The 23,677-nt window shown below is 43.0% G+C and overlaps 1 protein-coding gene across 1 annotated transcript; it reads left to right on the top strand.

Moving 5' to 3' along the window:
- The first annotated feature begins 1,430 nt into the window (after nucleotides 1–1,430).
- Nucleotides 1,431–23,043, top strand: LOC114271220 (ATPase GET3A). The gene is made up of 7 exons (XM_028212832.2): nucleotides 1,431–2,084; nucleotides 4,187–4,311; nucleotides 6,406–6,556; nucleotides 8,122–8,232; nucleotides 21,474–21,612; nucleotides 21,711–21,826; nucleotides 22,558–23,043. The coding sequence occupies exons 1-7, from the start codon at nucleotides 1,824–1,826 to the stop codon at nucleotides 22,732–22,734; spliced, it is 1,080 nt and encodes a 359-aa protein (XP_028068633.1). The 5' UTR covers nucleotides 1,431–1,823; the 3' UTR covers nucleotides 22,735–23,043.
- The last annotated feature ends 634 nt before the right edge of the window (nucleotides 23,044–23,677 follow it).

Below are 23,677 nucleotides of genomic sequence, written 5' to 3'. Positions count from 1 at the left end.
AACAAATGAAACCAAGTTAATCTTAATAACAGAGTTCAATCTTGAATTAATTTGGTTAACAGGTTAATCTTCAATTAACTTTTCACAGAACTCTGCTATGGCATCCTCATATTTTAATCCACAACCTCAAGGTTATTGGGCCTCATTTTAACAATTGAACCATAGGCCTCCATTTTTATTGTATCTTAAAAATGTATTATGATGATCAATTCAATTAAAATATATTTGGGACACAAATCAGTAAAGACTTCTAAGTTCAAGAATTGAATAGTTTTTGTTGGAATTTAGAATGTGTTTGTTCAAATGTGTTATCTTTGAATGAGAGATTTCGTTCCAAATCATGAATGTGTTTGTTCAAAAGTTTTATACTGATGTTAAGTATTTATCTATCTAGTTTTCTCTATGTTGTCTCAGCAAGCAAACAAGTGGTTTTGGTTCATAAAGAGGGGTAGGGGTGCTATGTGCTAATGAAGACCAAAGGGATTTAGTTTCATGTTAGAATAAAATGTAAGGGCAATTATATAGGAGCATGCAACTGAACCAATAACATAGCTAAGAATGATTTCAAATTAATGATCCAAAATCATCATATTATTTGCTTTTGTCTCAATAATGAATGTTTTCTTGCATGGGGCTCACATAAAGGAGGGTCATGCTTCTGAAACTGCAGTTTTGCGGTGGCCTTTTAAGGAGAACTGGATAAGGATAGTGTGTCGTGATGATAATGGATGAGGCAACACATGGCATGGAACCACATGCCTTGAGGTGACCAAAGTTTGAGCCTTGACATATAGGACTGAGACACTATCTACCATCTTAGAAGACCATGTGTTATTTTAGCAGGAAACATTGAGCAATCATATGGATTTATACTTTTAGATGTTAAACTCGGCTTATTGGAAATTTGGAAGTCTTGAATCATCATTCCCAATTCCCAAACCTACTCAGTTTTATATCTATTATAACAGAGTTCATTCTTGATAACATGTATAAAGGCAAATCCCAAACCCTAACACATCACAAATTAAAGCTAAATCCCAAACCCTAACACAAATTGCAACCAAAATCCAACCCCAAACACTTTCAATCGACTAATATCTACAAAAATTGAAGCCAAACATAAAACCCTAACTTTGCGATTTTCCATTTACCTCATATTCGTTGTCGCAGGTTCCTGTTCGTCCTCCGTCGTCGTTCATCATCCTTTGTCCTCCGTCGCCGTTCGTTTACCGTCTTCTCGTCCTTCGTCCCCCGTCTCGTCTTTCTTTGTACTCCTTCAAGAGACAGATGAGAGAGGCGAGAGTGAAGAGATAGAGAGGAGAGAGGGATGAGGCGAGAGTGAGAGAGAGGTGAGAGTGAAGAGATAGAGAGGAGAGATGAATGAGGCAAGAGTAAGAGCGATGTAAGAGTGCTGATTTCTTTCGAGGTACAAAATGGAGTTGATTGCTAAGGCGGAGAGGTAAGAGATCAAGAGGAGAGAGAAATTTGTAATTTCAAGCCATTCGAGCCCAAAATATTCGAGTTACGAACCATTTTTGAATTCTCTATATGTTAGGCAAAAATTTAATAATTGATTAAAATATTATAATTTATCTGACATTCAATTTATAGCGTTACTCTTGAATCCAACCGCGCACGCCCCAACGCAGAGCCACCACTCTCTCAATCGACTTTGATTCCTGACTTTCTTGTGAATCCAGCCAAGTTCTCAACACCTCTCTCTCTCTCTCTCTCTCGCTCTCTCGCCTTTGTTTTTGTTTTCTCTCTCTACGAACTCTCCATTCCAGAGTCAGAGTGAGAGAGGGAGAGGGAGAGGGAGAGAGATGGATTCGGATCAGGAATTGCCGGAGGGGACGGTGCAGAACATACTGGAGCAAGAGAGTCTGAAGTGGGTCTTCGTTGGAGGCAAAGGCGGTGTGGGCAAGACAACCTGTAGCTCAATCCTTTCGATCCTTCTCTCTAGGGTTCGATCCTCTGTTCTCATTATCTCCACCGACCCAGCTCACAATCTCAGCGATGCCTTTCAACAGCGATTCACCAAAAACCCTACTCTCGTTAATGGCTTTACCAATTTGTACGCCATGGTATTCCTCTCATTCTCTCGCTTTTGCACTTTTACTTCTGTTTTTGTTTGTTTTTTGCTTTTGCCTGGATCAAATTATTGGCCTATTTGCCTCTTGTTTTTGATGAATTTTGAGGGTGTTCGAGGCGTTTAATCATTCTTTTTTGGAGCAAATTGTGGGTCTTTGATGAATTTAAGCAATCCCCAGTTCAAGATTATTATTTTTTTTTCATTGTCTTCAGTTTTCGTGGACATTTTTGTTCATTTGTTTGATTTGATTGTTGTTACTTGTGTGTGCGTAACTTGCAGTTTGTTAGTGTATTGATAGCTTAAAACTAATACCGAACTAATGCCTCAATTCAAATAGAATAGCGGTTTAATTTGGGTGTCAAACCTCAGGAACTACGGCCCCATTTGATTGTCCGGATTGGATGTAAGAGTTTGGGGAGGATATGTACTGTGTCGGGATATATGATAGCATAAAATATGTTTAGGATATGAGATGGATTATATATATTTACTTTTACTATGTTTGGTTATGGTAGGATATAATATGGGATAAGAAGAAAATAAAAAAAACCAATTCTCAAGTTAATTGGGAGGAAGAGAGTTGTTTGATTGTATATAACTAAACTTGCAAATTAATTAATGACAGAGTTAAACTACCATTTAATATGAGTGAGAAGACTCAGGGCATCGAGTCCACCACCAGTTGCATAACTAGGGCTTATCATACTAATCTGAGATAAAATTACTTGTTGTGATCATGATTCATTGTAGCTACATACCTCATGTATTTGAGTCGTCGTTATTAATTATCTTTATCTTTGATTAGCACAGATTGGCTAAAAGCACGACTCGTCTTTTCTAGGCATTTTTCATCTAACTACACAAATACATGTACAAGTGAAACCATTGCATTCAAAATCACATAAATTAAATACAATGTGATGTGAAATTTAACAATAGAAATAATTATATTAAAAATAATTTCAAGATTGCACAATCATCTTATACAAATAATCAAATCCCACAATACAATAGGATACGAACCTTAGTTACTTGATTAAGATTTTATGAAAGCTCTGAAGTGAAAGGATTAGTTGCTCATTGTGATGGAGAAAATCACCACTATTTCTGTCGAATCCATCTTCCTAGCCTCAGAATGCCTTCTTCCTTGCCTCTTGAGCTGCTCTCCAACATTCAACCCCTATTTTTGTTGCTAAGTTGCCTTTTTATAGTTCCATGCCAATAAGGGTTAAAAAGAGTCCAATCTGTGTAAAATTTTGAAATTCGCGTCAACCATTACTCAAGAGGCCAACTGCTGAGAAGTGAAATTTGAATTCTGAAATTTTGAGCCTTGCAATATCCCACCGCTTGAGTGGGTTGGGCAGTGGAGAGCTATGATTTCTTCTTTATTCTATTCTCTGCTCGGTTCATTCAGGTTGCATTCTGGTCACTCCTTTGAGCCTTTAAGCATCCAATTTAAATTCAAGTTTCATGGAAACGGCCCTTGTGTCCTGCAATTATGCAAAGAGAGTAAAACAAATCAAATAACAAATGTAAATGCCATAACAAGTGCATGTTAGAGGGCCTAAATGTACACATTTCGGCACTGGTTCATGTATTGTTTGGCTTGCACAGTTAATTTCTTCAGCCACCATTATGGTGTCTGTTTGTTCTCTCTCTCTCTCTCTCATGGGTTGTCATTTGTTGTTGTTCATTTATACTATATATGCATGTGTGAATCAAAATTACCCAAGGTTAATTGATCTGAGTTTCCATTTTCATCTAAAAAATAAAGAATAAGATGCAACAGTCAGGTATTGGAGTTCAGTGATTGTTTAGTTTGTTTTTGAACTTAATTTACATGGCAAATTAACTGGATTTATTCCTTACCCACAGTTGGGGGATCTGTGTTTCTATGTCTTTTAGAAGAAAGATTGGATCACAGGGTTTATATGACCTTTTGACTACGTGCTTCATCTGCAATTACTTGATTATTATCCATTCTTTGGTTTTTGCCTGTGTGACTTAATCTTTATGATTTTTTTTTTTTTTTTTTAAAACTGTGGTTTGTTATTATGTCGCCTCACTTTTTATGGTTTTGTTTGGTTCTTCTAGGAGGTGGATCCAACTGTGGAGAATGAAGAGCCACCTGGTTCAGATGGAATGGATGGGTTTTTGTCGGAGCTAGCTAATGCAATTCCTGGAATTGATGAGGCTATGAGCTTTGCCGAAATGCTTAAGTAAGCACCATGTTTGATATGATTTGATAGCTCTATATACAGCAAATATCTTGATTCACAATCCTTTGATTCATATTGCAAGTTTGATTGAGATGGCCAACGGCAACCAGTTTGTATTCAACAATCTTAGAAGTTTGATGATTATTTTTTTTACTTATGTTAAATGAAACAATCAATTTGTCAAGGAGCAACACCATCTCCATAAAGCAAACTAATTGAAGTAACATTATGGCAAATTAAGATATTACAGAGTAGAAATGATTTGAATTTTTTTAGATTAACTTATCTCATATATGATGTTAGAGAAGTCAAGATGAGATGCCAACTGTCCTGCCACCTGTAAGAAATTGAAAATATAATAATTATGATGTTTGTAAAGATACCCTCAACAATGTGTCACCCTCGGTGGTCGTATAAGTATACGACACTCCTGATTCGTGAATAAACTCTCATCATTGCTGCTGAGGTGTTTGGGATTATTATTGCTATTATTATTCAAATTGTTTTTCTCCCTCATAAGCCCCACCTATGTTTTTAACCATGAGACAAATTTTGATAATTGACAACTCAATTTGCTGGTCAGAAGCTGACTTCATGTAGTGCTTTAATAGTTACAAGTTACAACAGCTAATGGGTAGGCAATGGTGGTAAGGAAAGAGTTTTCAAGTACAGTAGTGATGCTGATGCAACTAGTACCAATTGGGTGTTGATTGCTGGCATAGCAGGTTGCTGAAATTTTTTTGAGGGCTAGTTTGGGAACTAGAATCCATAATTTAATTTGCCAAGGTAAATTCATAATTTTATGCCTGATGATGCAAACATCTGTGTTGTGGAGCCATGATTAAACAAGAATATTCGAAAAGTACGAGGGGTAGATGATAAGGCTGAAGGTTAAGCACATGTTTCAATTGTAAAACCATAACTTTTATACTAATTTGTTATTATCTTTATTAAATTCATAATTTTGAATATTCTTGTTATAATAATATCACTTCAATTGTTTGAAAAGTTTCATTGAGCCGAATTGTTTAAGCCTTTGTTTGGATGAGTATGAAAAAGTAATTCGATTAGTTTCTGGTTGATGTACTTTTATGGGGTGGACCAAAACCTACATCTGTGATATTCAAGATCTTAGTAGTAGGAAACTCCTATGGGGGCCTCATTCCTACCCCCGTTCCCAACCTTAAAATCTTTTATGGGGCCCTTGCTCCTGCTCCCACCCCCGTCCCCGCTCTCGCTTCATGCAACTATGTTCAAGATGACAGCTGGATATAGAAAACCAAGAAATTTAGAAAAATATTGAACTAAATTTGTTCAAATTGGGCAGATTGGAGATTGCAGGTCAGAGCCTCCTTCCCTTTTCTTAGCTTATTAGTTTAGTTACTTGAGAAACCTGTTGCAGTACATTAAAGCTGATTCTTTTGAGCTGACTTTAACTCTTATGTTAGCTGCACTTGTAGTTGTGGCTCTTAAGCTTGTGAAAATTTGCTAGGAACAGTAATTTTGAGCTGCAGCCTGCAGGTGACTCCATGATGTAACTATTGGCTTTTATGTGTTTGTTCTTTGGACATGTGAAGTAACATCCTCTTGCTGCTTTAGTTGTTTAGGCAGCAAACATGCTTTATAAATTATAGTTTACTAGTGGTCCTCTTAGTATTTATGGAATTTTGTGAGGCTCTATTATTATTTTTTTTTTTTTACCTTCAGAATTCATTACATAGTAAGGGGAGTAGGGGCTGGGATTGAATCCCGGATATGAGCAGCCACTGGGCCATCCCAACGCTTCGTGAGGCTTTAGCTTGTTTATGCATGAATGTATGTTAAATATATACAGAAATGCCAAAAGAACTTTATTTTTTGAAAAATATTTATGTGAAATTCTGTGATAGCATTTGTGGTTTTAGTGGATAAACACAAGTATATTACCTTTAAGATGGTCATTTTAAAGTTATTTGTATAAAAAAAATTGCTCACAGTGTGCTCATGCACATTTTGTTGTCTTTTTTCACACCATAAAATGTCATATGCTTCATTTGTTATTGACTAAACTTTTTCTTTCTTTTTTCTTTCAATGCTTTAATTTTGTTTCTGCAGATTGGTTCAAACAATGGATTATTCTGTAATAGTATTTGATACCGCTCCTACTGGCCATACTCTACGGCTATTGCAATTTCCATCAACGTTAGAGAAGGGGCTAGGCAAAATGATGTCCTTAAAGAATAAATTTGGCGGCTTGTTAAGTCAGGTATTATTATGGTTATTAGTTATTAATTATTTTTCATTTAATTTTGTGTGTGAGACTTTTTATTTTTGGAAGTCGCGTTGTGTGTAGTAGTTTTTTTTTAGATAGATGCGTTGTGTGTAGTAGTTTGAAATGTCAAAATATTTTAGTCATCACTTTCCCATAGGATCCTTCTTTGGATACATGTTTAAATACAATCCTATTCCATAAATTTATTCAAATAAGACAGTTTAAATCCAACCAATTCCTATAGCGGCATTCCTTCCATCATTTTTTTACATGTTTGTAATTTATTATTCAAAAATGCCTTTATTAAATTGCATCAACTGGCACATAAATGGGACAAAGAAGTACTATTTATTCTCAGGACCCTGCACTAGCGGGAGACTCATGAATTGGGCTGCCCTTTTATTTTGGTTTACAAATGTTTTCAATTAATACATGTTGGGGATCATATTTACACTTGTCAGTGGATTGGATATGCTATGTCCTAATCCAATCTGATAAGGCATAATATTGATCTGATCCAACCCGATTTGATAATCCTATGGATCTAAGAAATTCTAATCTAAATCTGATTAGGCCTTTTACTTAGATATTTGGTTCGTATATCCAACCGATCAAATCCAAAATTTGATATTGGGTAATTAAAATCTTATGCATATCCTCCTTTTTATTATTGTTTTTTTCTTTTGATAAATAGCTATGCATAACCTATAGATAGTTTCAATATTCTTAATATTTTCCTAATTTGTATTCCACAGTCATGACAAAAGACCTAAAGTTTGATGAAGTTTAATCCTTATTTAACTCTTTGTTTTCCACTGTGTGTTCATTTTTCATCTAAAAGTGGCATACACAGAAAGACTATTGAGATTGGATCAGTGTATATTTATTTCTAATTTGTTAGCGGATAAAAACCTTAAAACTATATCTAAGTAATTGGATTGTATTTGTAGCAATATCCAATCCATTGACAGGCCTAGTGTAGCATATTTGGAGTTCTATTGTTTCTTATCCCATTTTTTCGAATATAGGGATAGATGATATCAATTGTCAATAACCGCCATATATGTTGTATAGTCAATAAACCTTTAGTCCTAGATTGATGGATATGTATTTCTCTTGGCTAATCTATTAATGTTTGTTGGATGAGAGAGAGTGACACATCTAGTCACTTTGAGATGTGTGTTTACTCGCTGTGATATTTCTTGCTGCAGCAAGAACAGGTCCTTTTGAGGGATGGTTCTCTCTCTCTCTCTCTCACTCACACACACACACACACAAACACACAAACAAACAAACAAACAACAAACAAAAAACACAGACATCCCTGCACCCGCACCATCATTGTCATTGTAGTCAATGTCCATAAGCCTTTTTCTTTAGTATGGGTTTTTTCTGTGTGATTTGGCATTTCCTGACATTTATAGATTAAATTTTACTTAAATGCTCTATTGTGTTGTAAACTTCAAACTGTTGTTCGTAAGACTTAATTTTTTATTTTTTTATATTTTTTTGATTACATGATCATGTAACTGACTAGATTTTATAATTTTTAATGGCAGATGACTCGCCTTTTTGGTGTTGATGATGAATTTGGCGAGGATGCAATTCTGGGGAAAATGGAGGGCATGAAAGATATCATTGAACAAGTAAACAGGCAGTTCAAGGATCCAGTAAGACCTTCGATTCAAATAGTTCTTTCATTAGAATGGATAGCGTAAATGTTTGTCGCTTGTTGTTGGATAGAGATTGGTTCTGTTAAACAAATGTATTACGATAAAGTAATTTTCTTTAAAGCTTAGAAACCATTCATCGACCTTTAGGGGTTTTAGGCTTTCTTGGTGCTGAGTTCAAATGTATGTGTATCTCTATTTCCATAGTAAATATATGTCCAAGAAAATACAGAAGGGGAAGTGGAAGGAGGAAACTGGGGTTAAGTTAAAAAAGAAAAATGAATATGATGTTCCCCATATCTTCAAAAGTTCAACTTCTTTCCAGTTGGGAGAGAAGACTAAACTGTACAGTCTGAGTGCTATGGGCTCACTGCAGGGACCACTTCGATGATACAACCCACTCATTTTTAGGCCATTGTGTATGGGTAATTGATGAAAAAAAAATCAGACTAATCTGATAATCATAGTCATAGGCCCATAAGATTTTATTACATTCGTCTTCAAATAAATGGATGACAAGTATGATTTTGAATTTTTTTTTTGAAGACATGTGATGAAACCTTGTGGCTATGATTATTGAACAGTTTGATTTTTTCATGGAATAGTTTAGGTCCTGTGTTGGCACTCACCACCATAGGAACTAAACTGGACAGTCCAGTCCAATTTTACTAGAAAACGTTAATACCCTGGTGACTTACGTATTGGTACAAACGTTATGAAACACGATACACTTCTGTACGGGGAGCAAATATTCCGGCAAACCCGTACTCCTTTCTTCCAAGTTTCGTTTCTGTTCGATCGCCTGAAAGCACAACGGCGGTGAGCTACCCGGCGGTGTGTGGCCGGAAAACTCCTCCGACGACCAAGTCAGCACACACCTTGGGATAGAGGGAGAGAGAGGAGAGAGTTTGAGGGTAAGAGTTTCTTACCAAATGTTCGTCCGTGCGCGTATGGGGGGCGCAAACATGCTCATATACCCTCTGCGCCCCAAATCTACTCCGAGTGATCTCTCGACACGTGGCTTTGCTATCCCATCCGTCAGCACAAATCTTGCTGAGCATCACCTAATCCCAACTGCCAGCCTACTCTGCTGGGAGCTTGGCAGCCGGTCAACATTATCTCAGCTACCAACGGCCATTCCACACTAAACCCAAGTGCTCCATAACCGAGCTACTCCAGGCCATGTTCAATATCGACCGTGCTCGGCTACATTCTGGCAGAGCCGAGCTCGGCTCAGCTCAGCTCATGCTGGTTGGACGTCGGCGCTCCTACGAAGCTAACTCTCGAACCGTGGAGCCCAGTGAGGCAGCGAACAACTCGGCTTAGCCCTCACTTGACCGGTCCTTGTGCCGTGAAGCACCGCCTTATCAGTGCCTAGCTTTGACCGAGCAACACTCTCTAGACAGGCCCAAAACTTCCACGGCCCAATGTGTTCAGCCCAAATCTGTCCGGCCGTTACCACGGCCCAATTTCAGATCATAAATCTCCCTCTCAATTGCCCCTTAATTCCGTTCGCAAAAGCGTGACTGGGATTACATATTCCGACCGGGATAACACTTCCTTGGTCCTCAGAATGCGAATCGGCGACCGGGCTAGTTGACTCCTGTCTGCGAAATTTGTCCGGTTCAACTCCTCGGTTGACGTTCTCTTCTTCCAAAATTGCCCGGTTGTCTTCTCAACTCTTCAACCTGTCCCTTCAGTTCTGACGTCGTCATAAATGGGGACACGTGACAGGCTTCCATTGGACCTCGAGCAGCCAACCCAGCCGTCTGCCAGAATTTGAATTCTTGGCGGTTTCTCCATCTATACATACAAGCCCCTTCTCCCTCATTTCGCTCCTACTGCCTCTCAGCAATCTGACGCTTCAGAGCTCAAGCATCTTCCTTCAAACCTCGTCTGCCATTCTTTGCGTTTGTGCTCGAAGAAGCAGGCTTTCCATTGGTAAGTCCTTCAACCCATGTCATTTTCATTTGATATTTCTTCCTCTCTGGTACCAAATCCGTAGGTTTTAGGGCCTTCCCCACCCACAACCTTCAATGCCCCTTAGTTTCTTCATTTTTCTTCAAACTGTTCTTCATTTTTCCTGAAGAACACTGAGGATCTGGGGCTGACCGGGCTCCAGATCTTCATTTGATCCAAGAAATCAGTTTAACCGAGCAAATAAATTGTTTGCTGTAATCTTAGCAAAAACCGGAATGGCCATAGGACTTGGCCGCTCGACCGGGCTAACAACTGGTCCGCTTGGGCGACCGAGCTCCTGGTTAGACTTTACGACCGTGGTGGTTTGGCACAATCCATGACCGAGCTAAAGTCAAGCTTGTTTTGCGCGACCGCGCTTCCTCTTATGCTTGCCATCCTTTTTCCTGCAGAGTCCAAGGGGACCAAAGACCAATTCTGAGGCTCATAAGGACCGAACTGCCACCCATTCCTAGTATGTGCCAAACCACCTCGGCCGAGCTAGATTAGTCGGCCACATGGGGAAATTCCGCTTCCTGGTGGATACTCCGACTGCGCTAGCTGCGTTCAGGGAGGAGTACGGCATCCCGGCTGACGTCCACCTTGAGCTCGCAGAAGAAGAGACCACGCCTTGGGGCAGATCAGAACAATGCCCCTTCACCGTGCTGTCCATCATCGAAGGAGGCCTTTGTTTCCCGCTCAATCCACTAATCACCATGCTGTCCCTTGGGCACACCGGCGACGGCCTCGCCTACTACCTTAAGATTAGGTCGGGCAAAGAAAAAATTGTGACCGGCACACCAGACAAGGACTTGCATGATGACGATTTCTTCTGGGTGTCAAGCAATTATGAAACAGCCGATGTACCGGGCTGGTTCATAAGTAAGAACTTTGGTTCCACATGTAAGCTGTTCAAACTTGTTCGGTTAGCTTACTTTCTTCATAGTTCTCTACTTAACCATTTTTCTTGTTTCTTTTGCAGCAATCCAGGCCTTGCAAGCCAACTACCAATACCCCAACGTAGAAGCCATCAGGACCGCGCTTCGCTACCGCGACCGAGATTGCAACGAGTTACTCGGTTACACTCCAACCTACAGATACTCTGCTCCCCGCCGGAGTAAAGTTACAGACTTTCTCCGTGCTTCATCACCTCCTCTAGATCCAACTTTGCCAGACGTTCCACTAATCCGGTTGACAGAAGAGCAAGAGATGGCCAAACGAAGCCGAATCAAAAACCTGCTCACCTCAACATCTGCCGAGATACCGAGCGTCGTCATCCGCTCGCCAGCCGCCGGTCAGTCAAGCGGCGCCGTGGTCGCCCTAGCTTCTCCAGTTGTCGGGTAGTCAAGCCAAGAAACACGTCGGGCTGGCAAAAGAGCTCGCGCGGACCCGTCTGTCGAGTTGATTACCGAGCTAACCACCGAGCAACCTACCGTCACAGTTGACCCAACACCAATCTGGCGTCCGCTACTCAAGCACCGGGGTAAAGACATCCCGGCGACAGCTTCGATCAAGGGCGACAAAGAGCACCTGCTCGCCTACGATCTTTCCAAGGCCCTTCTCCTACCGAGCGACGTGGTCGGCAGCGACCACGTCCCTGACACCCGGTTGGTGAAGTCGTCTATCAAGTCCATGGCCAGGGTAAGCTTCAATCTGCCTCTGAAATTTTCACAAGTGTTTGCACGGTTTCTTCTCTGATCAAGTTTCCTTTTTGCAGGCCATCCAAAAACAACACTTAGTCATGGAGCGCATCCACAGACTTCGGCAAAAGGCAGCCGACGCTGCCAGCCAAGTCCAAAGCCTCCAAACCGAGCTTGGCCGAGCAAAATTCTCGCTTGAAATCGCCAACACCGACAACAACCGGTTGCTCGGCCAACTCGACGAAGCCGAGAAAAAGAGGGACGAGCTCCAGGCCGAGCTGGACGCGCTCAAGAAATCCAGGGAGAAGGATTGTGAAGACTCCAATAATGCCGGCTTCAAAGAGGCGGAAGACAACTATAAAAAACAAGTCTTCGCCACCCAGGACATATATTTCAAAGCTGGATGGAAGGCTGCCTGTCAACAGCTCAGTCAAGGTCCTGGCACTGACATGTTTGCCTCTCCACCGGCTGTCTTCTTACCGACCTACCTCATTCCATACGCCAATGACGTCTTCAGCGCGCTGCAGGCTGAGGCCGAGGAAGGACTCGAAGAAGCCGAGGCAGACGCTGAGGGAGATGACCAAACCGAGCGGGGGCAGCTCGGCCAGACTGGAACCGGTGTCCAGGACCAGACAGCAACGGTCAACCTGGAAGCGGATGAGGGATTCCCAGACCTCTCCCTCTTAGCTTAGTTTTTTTTTTTCTTTGTCTGCAAATGTAACCGGGCTAAGTTCCCCACCTTTTGTATTAACTTTTTATCAATGAAAAGCTTTAATTTCATCAAGTGTTTGCACGGTTTTCTCCAACTCTATCTTCAGCAAAACATCTCGGTTTAAACCACCTGGCCTGACCGGAATTTACATCACGGTATAAGTAGCAGAATTGAACTTCTTCAACCGGAATAACCATCTCGGTCGGAACAACAAAGTTGAGCAAGTCATCAACTCTTCCAACCAGAGTGAATCATCTCGGTTGGGAATCCTAAGTTGAGCAAGTCATCAACTCTTCCAACCGGAGTGAATCATCTCGGTTGGGACTCCTAAGTTGAGCAAGTCATCAACTCTTCCAACCGGAGTGAATCATCTCGGTTGGGAAACTCAAAACAGAGCAATAATCAAAATGCCAAAGCAAAGAGGACACCTCTATATATTGACAAAAAGAATTACATTCTGAAGTGTAAGTCAAAAAATTCCTTTGCACAAAAAGAAAGCTAAAGCTAGAAATAATACAGTTTGAGGTTGGCTGCATTCCATGGCCGGGGTATTCCTCTACCATCCAGATCCTCCAAGTGGTATGCCCCCTTGCCCGCCAGACCGGTTATCTTGTAGGGTTCTTCCCAATTTGTCCCTAGTTTGCCTTCACCTGGCACTAGGGTGTTGCCCATAACTTTCCTCAAAACCCAATCACCTAGTTTGAACGGTCTGGGGTGCACCGTTTTGTTGTACTTCCTTGAGAGCTCTTGTTGGTAGGCGGCCATGTGGATGAGGGCCTTCTCCCGACGCTCTTCCACTAGGTCTAGTTCCAGGGCGATGGCCTCGGCATTCAGTTTGGGCTCAAAACTTTCACTTCTTAGGGTGGGCATGCCAATTTCCAAAGGTATGACCGTCTCCATGCCATAAGCCAAAGCAAATGGAGTTTTCCCGGTAGATTGCCGCGGGGTCGTTCGGTATGCCCAAAGACGATGGGTAGCTCCTCAACCCATTTTCCTTTTGCCTTCTCCATTTGTTTCTTTAACCCATCCAGGATGGTCTTGTTTGATGCCTCGGCCTGACCATTGGACTGCGGGTAAGCCGGAGTAGAGTTGTAGAATTCAATCTTTAGATCTTCACAAAATCCTCTGAATAGGCGACCGTCAAACTGGGTGCCATTATCAGAGATCAAAATCTTGGGGACGCCAAACCGCGTGACCACATTCTGCCAGACAAACCGCTTCACGTCTTTCTCCTTGATTGTTGCCAAGGGCTCAGCTTCAACCCATTTGGTGAAGTAATCTGTGGCCGCGATGAAGAACTTCCGGTTTCCTGGTGCTGTTGGTAGCGGCCCGACTATATCTAGCCCCCACATTACAAAGGGCCAAGGACTGGTGAGGGGAAGAAGTTCCCTGGCCGGCTGGTGGATCTGATGGGCGAATTTCTGGCACTTTTCACACTTGCGGACATATTTTTGGGCGTCGGCCTGCATGCACGGCCACCAATAGCCCTGCGAAATAGCCCGATAGGCCAGGGACCTGCCCCCTACATGACTGCCACAGATGCCATCGTGAATTTCGTACAAGAAGGCCTCCACGTTACTCGGGTGCACGCACTTCATATAAGGACCGGTGAAGGACTTTTTATACAACGCTCCAGATGGAGAGAGCCAAAACCGCTCTGACTTCACCCGGACTTTGTGCGCTTCTTTCTTGTCGGCCGGCAGAGTCCGATCTCTGAGAAACAGGGTTATAGGGTCTATGAAGCATGGACACGGCAGATTTCATGCCGTGGCAGTGTCTGACACGGGGACACGCCGGGGACATGGGGACACGTACGGGACACACCGGGTGGCGTGTCCCTTTAATTTAATTATTTTTTTTGCAGGGGACACGGTGGAGACACGGCGGAGACACGCGTGTCCACCAAATCTGGACACACGTGTCCAAATCTGGACACAGAGAGCAAAAAAGAAGAGTAAAGGAGAAGAGTAAAGGTCTTGAAACAAACCTGGACTTCGATCCAGTTCAGTCGACTCGCCGGCGACCTCCATGACTTCGATCCAGTCCAGTCCACTCGCCGGCGACCTCCATCCCCTTCGACTTCAACGATCCAGTCGCCTTTCGACTTCGACGAGCTCTCTCTCTCACCTTCTATCCCTCGCGATCGCGATCGCGATCGATCGCTTCTTCCTCTCTCTCTCTCAGTCGCGTCTTTATCTTCTTTAATCTGCTGGATTCATATATGTATATAATATATAACTATTATTATAATCTGTTGGATTCATATATATATATATATAATATAACTATTATTATTATATTATAATAATAACTGAAAGTATTATTATTATAATAGTTATAAAGGATGCCACCAGTTATTATTATATAACTATTACATTATATATACTTATACATATTAATAAAAATAAATAAACATGTATATAAAATAAAATAAAAAATTAATTAGAACATATTACTTAAAAAATATAATAAATAAATAAAATAATTAATATGTATTAAAATAAAAATATTTATAAAAAAATTAAAAAATCTGCCATGTCCCTTGCCGTGTCCGTGTCCCCATTTTTTAAAAATTGACGTGTCCCGTGTCCGTGTCCGTGTCCGTGTCCGTGCTTCATAGTATAGGGTCCATCCAGGAAGGACCTAGCGCGGCGCAGAGTACATCCGTCTGCCCGGCTTCCTCTATGCTTGGCCGTGGAAGGAATTCAATTAACAGGGGGTTAGGAGATGTACAATCAACCATTGAAGCAAGGTCGGCCAGCACATCTGCTCGGCTATTTTCTTCTCGGCCAATCTGTTGAACTCTGATTGCCTGAAATTGCTTGATGTGTTCCCTGACCAGAGTTTGATACTTTGCCATTCTGTCATCCTTTGTTTCATAAATCCCAGCGACTTGGTTAACCACAAGCTGGGAATCACTGTACACCATTAGCTTGGAAGCCTTCATCTGAAGGGCGCTCTTGAGTCCGGCCAAAAATGCCTCGTACTCAGCCTCGTTGTTGGATGCTGGGAAGCCAAGGGTGATAGAATGTTCAATAGTTAGGCCATCCGGCGAGATAAGAACGATACCTAGCCCGGCACCGTGACGGTTCGACGCTCCATCAACGAAAAGTTTCCACATCTCCTCCACAAAGAGCTTCCAACATTCTGAAAGGTCCTGAGAGTTTCGAAGGTCGATGAGATCACGGTTGTTCGGCTGTTCGGCTGCACGTTCTGTGCCGACTGGTTCCACTTCAGCCCCCCTTGGTGATTCGGCACCGGACTCGGCAAGTTGATCTACAATGCCCAAGTCCGTAGGCGAATCTCCAGGTTGCGGTATTATGCCGGCCGCAGGCGCTGTGCTAAGTGCTTCCATTTCTTCCCCCCTTTGTGTTGCGGTACCGGACAGAGCAGGTTGGACGGTGATTCCCAATTCCATTATCGCATCACTGTGCGGTGGATTTGTACAAACTGAGGATGTGCCGGAGGGGCGCGCAAAATCCGCTTCGCCAACTCTACCAAGTTGTTGTGTCTCGGTCGTGCTTGCGTTCACCTCATCATCTGCCACGGCAATGTCGACCGGGCACACCGGATGAGTTCCAGGTGAGAATTCCGCAACGAAATCGGTCAAGGTCTGGGCTTTTATAGCAGTGCACGGCTGGAACTTAACATCAAATTGACCCAATTCGACCGCCCATTTGAGAATTCGGCCAGAGAAGTCTGCCCGTTCAAACAAGGCCTTAAGGGGGAATTCGGTCAGAACGATGATGGTATAGGCGTGAAAATAGTGCGCCAACTTCCTTGAAGCCATCATCAATGCTAACGCAAGCTTTTCCAACGGCAAGTATCTCGACTTTACTGGTAGCAAGGTCTTACTGACGTAGAAGATTGGGAGGTGCTTAATTCCTTCAGCTCGGACAAGCACCGCACTGACTGCATGCTGTGAGACGGCAAGGTAAAGATAGAGTTCCTCGCCTGGCTTTGGTGTAACCAACAGTGGTGGAGAGGACAGATACTCCTTGAGCTCGGCCAAAGCCCGGTCACAATCTTCGTCCCACGAGAACTTTGATTTCAATGCCTGAAAGAAAGGGCGGCAGCGATCTGATGACCGGCTTATAAATCGATTAAGCGCGGCGGCCATCCCAGCCAGATGCTGCACGTCCTTAGTCGAGCTGGGCTGCTTCAAATCTTGCACGGCACTGATCTGAGTGGGGTCTGCTTCGATGCCTCGGTTCGTGACTAGGAATCCCAAAAATTTTCTGGATCCCACGCCAAAGGCACACTTAGACGCATTCAGGCGCAGCTTGTGTTTTTTGAGAATGGCGAACATTTCGGCCAAGTCGGATAAGTGGTCTCCTGCATGCCAGCTTTTAACCACCATATCATCAATGTAGGCCTCCATTGTCCGCCCAAGCAAAGGAGCAAACATCTTGGTCACTATCCTCTGAAAAGTTGCCCCGGCGTTCTTCAAACCAAAAGGCATGACTCGGTAGCAGAAGAGTCCCCTTGGAGTCGTGAAGGAAGTAATCTCTCGGTCGAGCCCATGCATGGCAATCCGGTGGTAGCCGCGGTAGGCATCCAAGAAGCTGAGCCGATTATGTCCAGCCGTCAAGTCCACAAGCTGGTCAATACGGGGCAAAGGGAAGCTATCCTTCGGACAAGCTCGGTTAACTGTCTTGTAATCGACACAAACTCGCCACTTCCCATTCTTCTTGGGCACCACTACTGTGTTGGAAATCCACCGAGGGTAGTGCACTTCCTGAATTGCTGGTGCCTCAAGCAAGTTTTTTACTTCCTCTGCAACTACCTTGGCGTGATGAAGCGCCGATCTCCTTGTTCGCTGAATGACTGGCTTTGCTCCGGGGAAGACATTGAGGTGATGGCAGATAAAACTTGGATCGAGGCCGGGCATATCGTAAGGCGACCATGCGAAGACTTCGATGTTGGTCATCAAAAACTCAACCATCTCGGTCCTTTCTTGGGCCGTGAGGCTGGAACCAAGCAGGAAGAACTTATCCGGCCGCTCCATATCAACTCGCACCTCCACCAATTCCTCAACAGCTTTGTCCTCTGCCTTGGTGCCCACATCGTCAAGAACTCCCCGGTCTTCCGGTCCTTCTATCATTTGAACGAAGCCTTTGGCAGCCCGGCTGCCGTTCACTGCCACGAAGCATTGTTTGGACATGACTTGATGTCCTCAAATCTCCTCGATTGCCCCCATAGCCGAGGGGAATCTCATCACTTGATGGTAGGTTGACGCTACGGCTTGCATGGCGTGAAGCCATCCCCTTCCAAGGATTAGATTGTAAGTAGAAGGAACTTGTAACACCCAGAACTCCACTTGCTTGACCACGAATCCCACTTTGACCGGCAGGATAATCTTTCCCAAAGGCCACTCCGGTTGTGAGTTGAAACCAACCAGTGGCGAAGTTGCCGGAGCCAAGTCTGTCTCCTGGAGCTTGAGCTGCTTGAACGCGTCGTAATACATGATCTCGACCGAGCTTCCCTGATCGATCAAGATCCGTTTGACATCGAATTCCTTGACGCGGAGTGTTACTACTAAGGCATCGTTGTGCGGCGTCTGAATACGCTCTAGATCCCTTGAGGTGAAACTAATCACATCTTTCTCTACGGTCTTCCCCCTCTTGATGGCAGGCTGTACCGACAAAACCTCCCTCATATGTTCTGCCTTTTTGATCATACCCCGGAGTTTGCAAACACGCTCCGGTTCCACTATGCCGTGGATGACATTAATAACTCCTTGTGGTGGCGCATCTCGGTCATCCTGTCCCCTGGGCTCAACTGGAGCCTGGTTCGCCTTTATGCCCCCATCAATGTAAAGGTCTAGGTGTCCGGCCGCGACTAGCTCTTCCAGGTGTTGCCGCAAAGGCAAACAATCCTCAGTCTGGTGGCCTCGCTCCCGATGAAATGTGCGACGATACCGCGGATTGTAGCCTTTTTGTCCATCGCCCAACTTAGCAGGAAACTGGACATACCCCTCGTCTCGGATTTCACTAAGTATGCGATAGATTGGAATCTTGAAGACCGTGGTTATGCCAGTCCTTGCCTTCAACCTTCTGTTTGCCTCCGCTACGTCATCTCGGGGGTAGTCATCCCGGTCATTCCGACGTCCTCTACCTCGGTTTTTGCGATTCGAGCCACGGTCCGATTCCTCTGCTCGGTCACTTGAGCGGCTGGACTCTTGCCCAACTGTGTGCACTTTGCTTGCTGTCTTCTTGTCTGTTGCTACCGGAGTTGCCTTCACGGTAGATGCTGACGCATCATCCTCGACTCGGATGTGCTCATTGATGCGCTGCATGAGCTGGCCCATGGACGTCGGTTGGTGCATGGTAAGCGAGTCTCGCAGTCTATGTCCGACCGGGAGACCATGCTTGTATTGAGTGATTGCAAGGTTGACCGGGCAATCCAAGATCTCATTGAAGGTCTCCCAATATCTGGAGTTGCACGCCTTCAATGTGTCGCTCGGTTCCATCTTGACACTCAGTAGGTGATCAACTTCTTTTGGTGTTTTGGTGTTGGTTTTGAAGTGCGTGACAAAGGCTTCAGCCAGCTGATGCCACCTCTCAATACTCCCCTCCGGCAGCCTTTCAAACCACTTCAAGCCCAGTTCGCCCAAACTTGATGGAAAGATGAGGCACATAAGAGCATCATTCCGCCTATGTCCGGCCATGACCTGTCGGAAATGACTTACATGCATGTAGGGATTGGTCTTCCCGTCGTACAATGTGAACTTCGGCTGGTGGAAGCCCGACGGGAGAGGTGTTGTTTCTATTTTCAGGAAGAAAGGGGTGGCACTCAACCTTGCCAAATCTGAATCCACTAGGAGTGGCGCTGCTTGGCGGGGTGGAGGCATTCCGACCTCCTCGCTGGCGTGAACCCCATAGGATAACCGCTGGAATGCCGGTATCCTCTGAGCTTCCCGTCTGCGAGCCCGCTCCTTTAAGACCGCCTGCAAATTCTCTGAATGAGCTGAGTAAGAGTACCTCGACGTCGTCACTGGACGTGAGGGCTGGTAAGTGCTATCTTGCGCGCTAGACTTCTCTGCATGGACGTCGGAATCACCAACCTTGTAACTTCTGGTAATGGAAATGGACGGAGTGCGTCGTTGACTCTGACCGCCTGAACGGCGGGGTTGGGTGCGCTCACTGTGGTCTCCCACTCCAGCTACACCCTTCCCCTTAACATGCCGCTTCAGCTCCTCCATCTCTGCCGCCATTCGCCGGATGACGGCGTCCTGGTCTCTTAGCTTGTGTTCCAGACGTCTGGCGTGCGATTCTCTCCGTCGCCGATGACCGTCGGGACTCCGTGAATGACCATGACTCCTACCGCGCTTATCTCGCGCGTCTCCCGACCCTCCTCCTGGGAATGTCTCCAGGTTCGCCATCGGAAGGATGTCGGGATGCCCCTCTCTCCGTCTGCCTGACTCCGGAGTAACTCCGTCGATGGCGAACAACGGAAACTCATCGTTGTTCGCCATGGACGGTGATCAGATGAGCGTGGAAGACAAGGTTTTGTCTGCAAAGTTCCCACAGACGGCGCCAATTGTACGGGGAGCAAATATTCCGGCAAGCCCGTACTCCTTTCTTCCAAGCTTCGTTTCTGTCCGATCGCCTGAAAGCATAACGACGGTGAGCTATCCGGCGGTGTGTGGCTGGAAAACCCCTCCGACGACCAAGTCAGCACACACCTTGGGATAGAGGGAGAGAGAGGAGAGAGTTTGAGGGTAAGAGTTTCTTACCAAATGTTCGTCCGTGTGCGTATGGGGGGCGCAGACATGCTCATATACCCTCTGCGCCCCAAATCTACTCCGAGTGATCTCTCGACACGTGGCTCTGCTATCCCATCCGTCAGCACAAATCTTGTTGAGCATCACCTAATCCCAACTGCCAGCCTACTCTGCTGGGAGCTTGGCAGCCGGTCAACATTATCTCGGCTACCAACGGCCATTCCACACTAAGCCCAAGCGCTCCATAACCGAGCTACTCCAGGCCATGTTCAATATCGACCGTGCTCGGCTACATTCCAGCAGAGCCGAGCTCGGCTCAACTCAGCTCATGCTAGTTGGACGTCGGCGCTCCTACGAAGCTAACTCTCGAACCGTGGAGCCCAGTGAGGCAGCGAACAACTCGGCTTAGCCCTCACTTGACCGGTCCTTGTGCCGTGAAGCACCGCCTTGTCAGTGCCTAGCCTTGACCGAGCAACACTCTCTAGACAGGCCCAAAACTTCCACGGCCCAATGTGTTCAGTCCAAATCTGTCCGGCCGTTACCACGGCCCAATTTCAGATCATAAATCTCCCTCTCAACTTTCATTCCAAAATGGTAAATTTAGTGATCCGAAATTATCCCAAAAGTTTTTTCCAATATATTTCCTTAAATGCTACCTAACGAGAAAAAAAATCAAATATATAAACTAAAATCTAAGGTGAACTAAGTTTTGACAAGAGAAGAAATCAAAAATTGGTCATAATTTTCATAGAAATGATTTACTACATGTAAAAATATATATATATATATATATATTATTGGATCCCTAATAGTTTAAAAAAAATTACTTTAGAAGTACCTTAAATTCTGAAGTGCAATATATATAAGTTTACTCTTACCGTACTATATTTTAAAGCATGTCGTGTATCACCTTCCCGTTCCCGTTCCCATTCTATGTACTGGAATGATCCATGTTCTAGGTAACATAGGTCCAGTCTTCTCTCCCAACTGGAGAGAATATGAACTCTTTGGAATAATGGATAGTAGCCAGGATGATTTGGAGAAGTTTCCTTAAATGTTTTTTGTGAATATATTTTGGAATCATTGCTTTCGGAGTATTATATTCCATTTTGGGCATGTTCATAGGAAAATATTCAATCTTTCTTATTCTTTACAATTTAGCGATTTTTTTTCCCCTTTTTTTAATGCCTCACATATCTGTTGACAGGACTTGACAACGTTTGTCTGTGTTTGCATTCCCGAGTTCCTCTCTTTATACGAAACAGAGAGACTGGTGCAGGAACTCACAAAATTTGAGATAGATACTCACAACATCATTATTAACCAAGTACTTTTTAATGAAGAAGGTACACTTATCTTTTCCAATATACCATGACTGTTTCAATTGAAATTCGTGCTTGAGGGGACATTTTATCTATTTAATTGGCCATTCTTGTTATTGTAGCTGTCGAATCTAAGTTGCTCAAAGCTAGAATGCGGATGCAACAAAAATACCTCGATCAGTTTTACATGCTGTATGATGATTTTAACATTACTAAGCTGCCATTGCTGCCAGAAGAGGTAAACTATGAAGTCAAATTTTTTTAGTTATATGCATATATATCGAAATTGAATAGAGTTGTGATAAAAATCAATGGAGCCGAACCGACCGCTTGAAACAGACGAAATTTTTGGTTGTGGTCGGTTTTGCACGATGCTTTGGTTCTGAAATTTTTTTCACCAATACCAATTGAACTAGCTGAAATATTATATTTAAATACGTTTGTATTCGGATTTTTAAAGCATTAAAAATAAGTGATCAATGTTACAAGTTTTGTAATATATGTTAGCGAGGGAAGCATTTCTAGAGTTGCTTCCATCCTTTCTCTTTATTTATTTCCGAGGTAGAATGCGGTTGGTTTTGGTTTCCCAATCAATACAACCGAATAGTTTGGTTTGATGCTAATTTTCTCTAAACACCGACCGAACTGAACCACCCCCTGAAATTGGAATACATTCTTATCATTTATAATGTTGCTCCATTGCGACTTGGGCGCCACAGGTTCAAACTACGAATCCATAATGGGCAAGGCGCCGGAACTGACCTTATTCTTTGTGATTTTGTCATGAGCACAATTACCATGAATAATTTACAAATTGATTATAATGCTTAATAAATTATAGATTCAATATACTCAAGATCTAAAGTTCACTAATTTTTTCCTCTATACAATTGAAGGAATTTTACTGCTTTTTTGTTAGTCCCTGATAATTAAAAATGATATATATATGTATGGATATGGATCACACAGGTTTGTGGTGTAGATGCTCTGACGTCATTTTCATGCCATTTTACGTCACCGTATCAACCTTCCATTGATGAAGGCACGGTAGAAGAGCTGGAGAAGAGAGTAGCAACTCTGACAGAACAGTTGAAAGATGCCGAAGCAGAGCTAGAACGTCTTAGAAAAGGAAAGCAAAAGGTATGATGATGGAAATGAAAGAAAAGGTCCGACCATTCTCTTGGCGACTATTGTGTTTTTCTTTTCGTCTGTGGCTTTTTTTTTTTTTTACACTGAAGTTATTATGTCCACAAACAGGCAGATACAAGTCTATTATTCATTCGATGCTCCAATTATGTTTGGAGAACCATAATCTCATTCTTTTTTCTTTTCTTTTATATTTTTGGTGCCTTTTAGGTGGATGGGGTAATTTGCTATTATTATGTATGTCATAATCAAGTGATGTAAGCTGTCTAATAAATGAAAATGAAAAATTGTGATATTACAAACACAAAACTATTTCAGATTGCTATTTAGCAGGATATCATTGGCATAGAGATAACTTGGGGCATTTGGTAGAAGTATGATATAACAACTATTTAGATTGTTATTAACCTTTTGATTAATTTATATTCTTCTTCATGTTCAACAATCAAAGATTCAAGGTTGGTTATTGTTTCTGTTAAAATTTTGCTCAAGTGCCTGCAAGTGATTCTTTTTAAGTTACTTTGAGCTATGAATTAGATAGTCAAATTTACGTACTACTTTTTATGAACATTCATTCATTTAACATTTAGCTACTATGCATCCCAATATTCATCATTCATCAAAATATATGAACAGGTTAATACAAGAAATTTATTGTGCAATTTTCTGGAGGATTCATGCTAAACGGTTACACTTTACAATAGTGTTGTTTCTAAACTACCACACAACCTCTTGTACAATCACAAATAGGTTGGTTTCTAGGCTCACTAACTAACCCCGCAATACCAAGCACTTATTTTGTTAAACTCAACAAGGGCTCCAGTGGTCTCTATAAATGAGGTGATAATGTCTTGACAATGCCTCTCCATTTTGTTTCAGCAAAAAAATATTTTTCCTACTAAATTTTTTATTCAGATAATGTCAAGTCTGTAGAAATGTTCAC

Source organism: Camellia sinensis, chromosome 5 (assembly GCF_055761805.1).
Source record: "Camellia sinensis isolate YWXY chromosome 5, ASM5576180v1, whole genome shotgun sequence".
Classification (NCBI taxonomy): Eukaryota; Viridiplantae; Streptophyta; class Magnoliopsida; order Ericales; family Theaceae; genus Camellia; species Camellia sinensis.
This window is presented reverse-complemented; position numbering and strand designations above follow the sequence as displayed.

Bases quoted from the DNA above. Each gene is read 5' to 3' on its own strand.
- LOC114271220 (XM_028212832.2), top strand. From the start codon at position 1,824: ATGGATTCGGATCAGGAATTGCCGGAGGGGACGGTGCAGAACATACTG. The intron at 4,312-6,405 runs GTAAGCACCATG...TTGTTTCTGCAG, and splicing joins AGCTTTGCCGAAATGCTTAA to ATTGGTTCAAACAATGGATT. The intron at 8,233-21,473 runs GTAAGACCTTCG...ATCTGTTGACAG, and splicing joins ACAGGCAGTTCAAGGATCCA to GACTTGACAACGTTTGTCTG.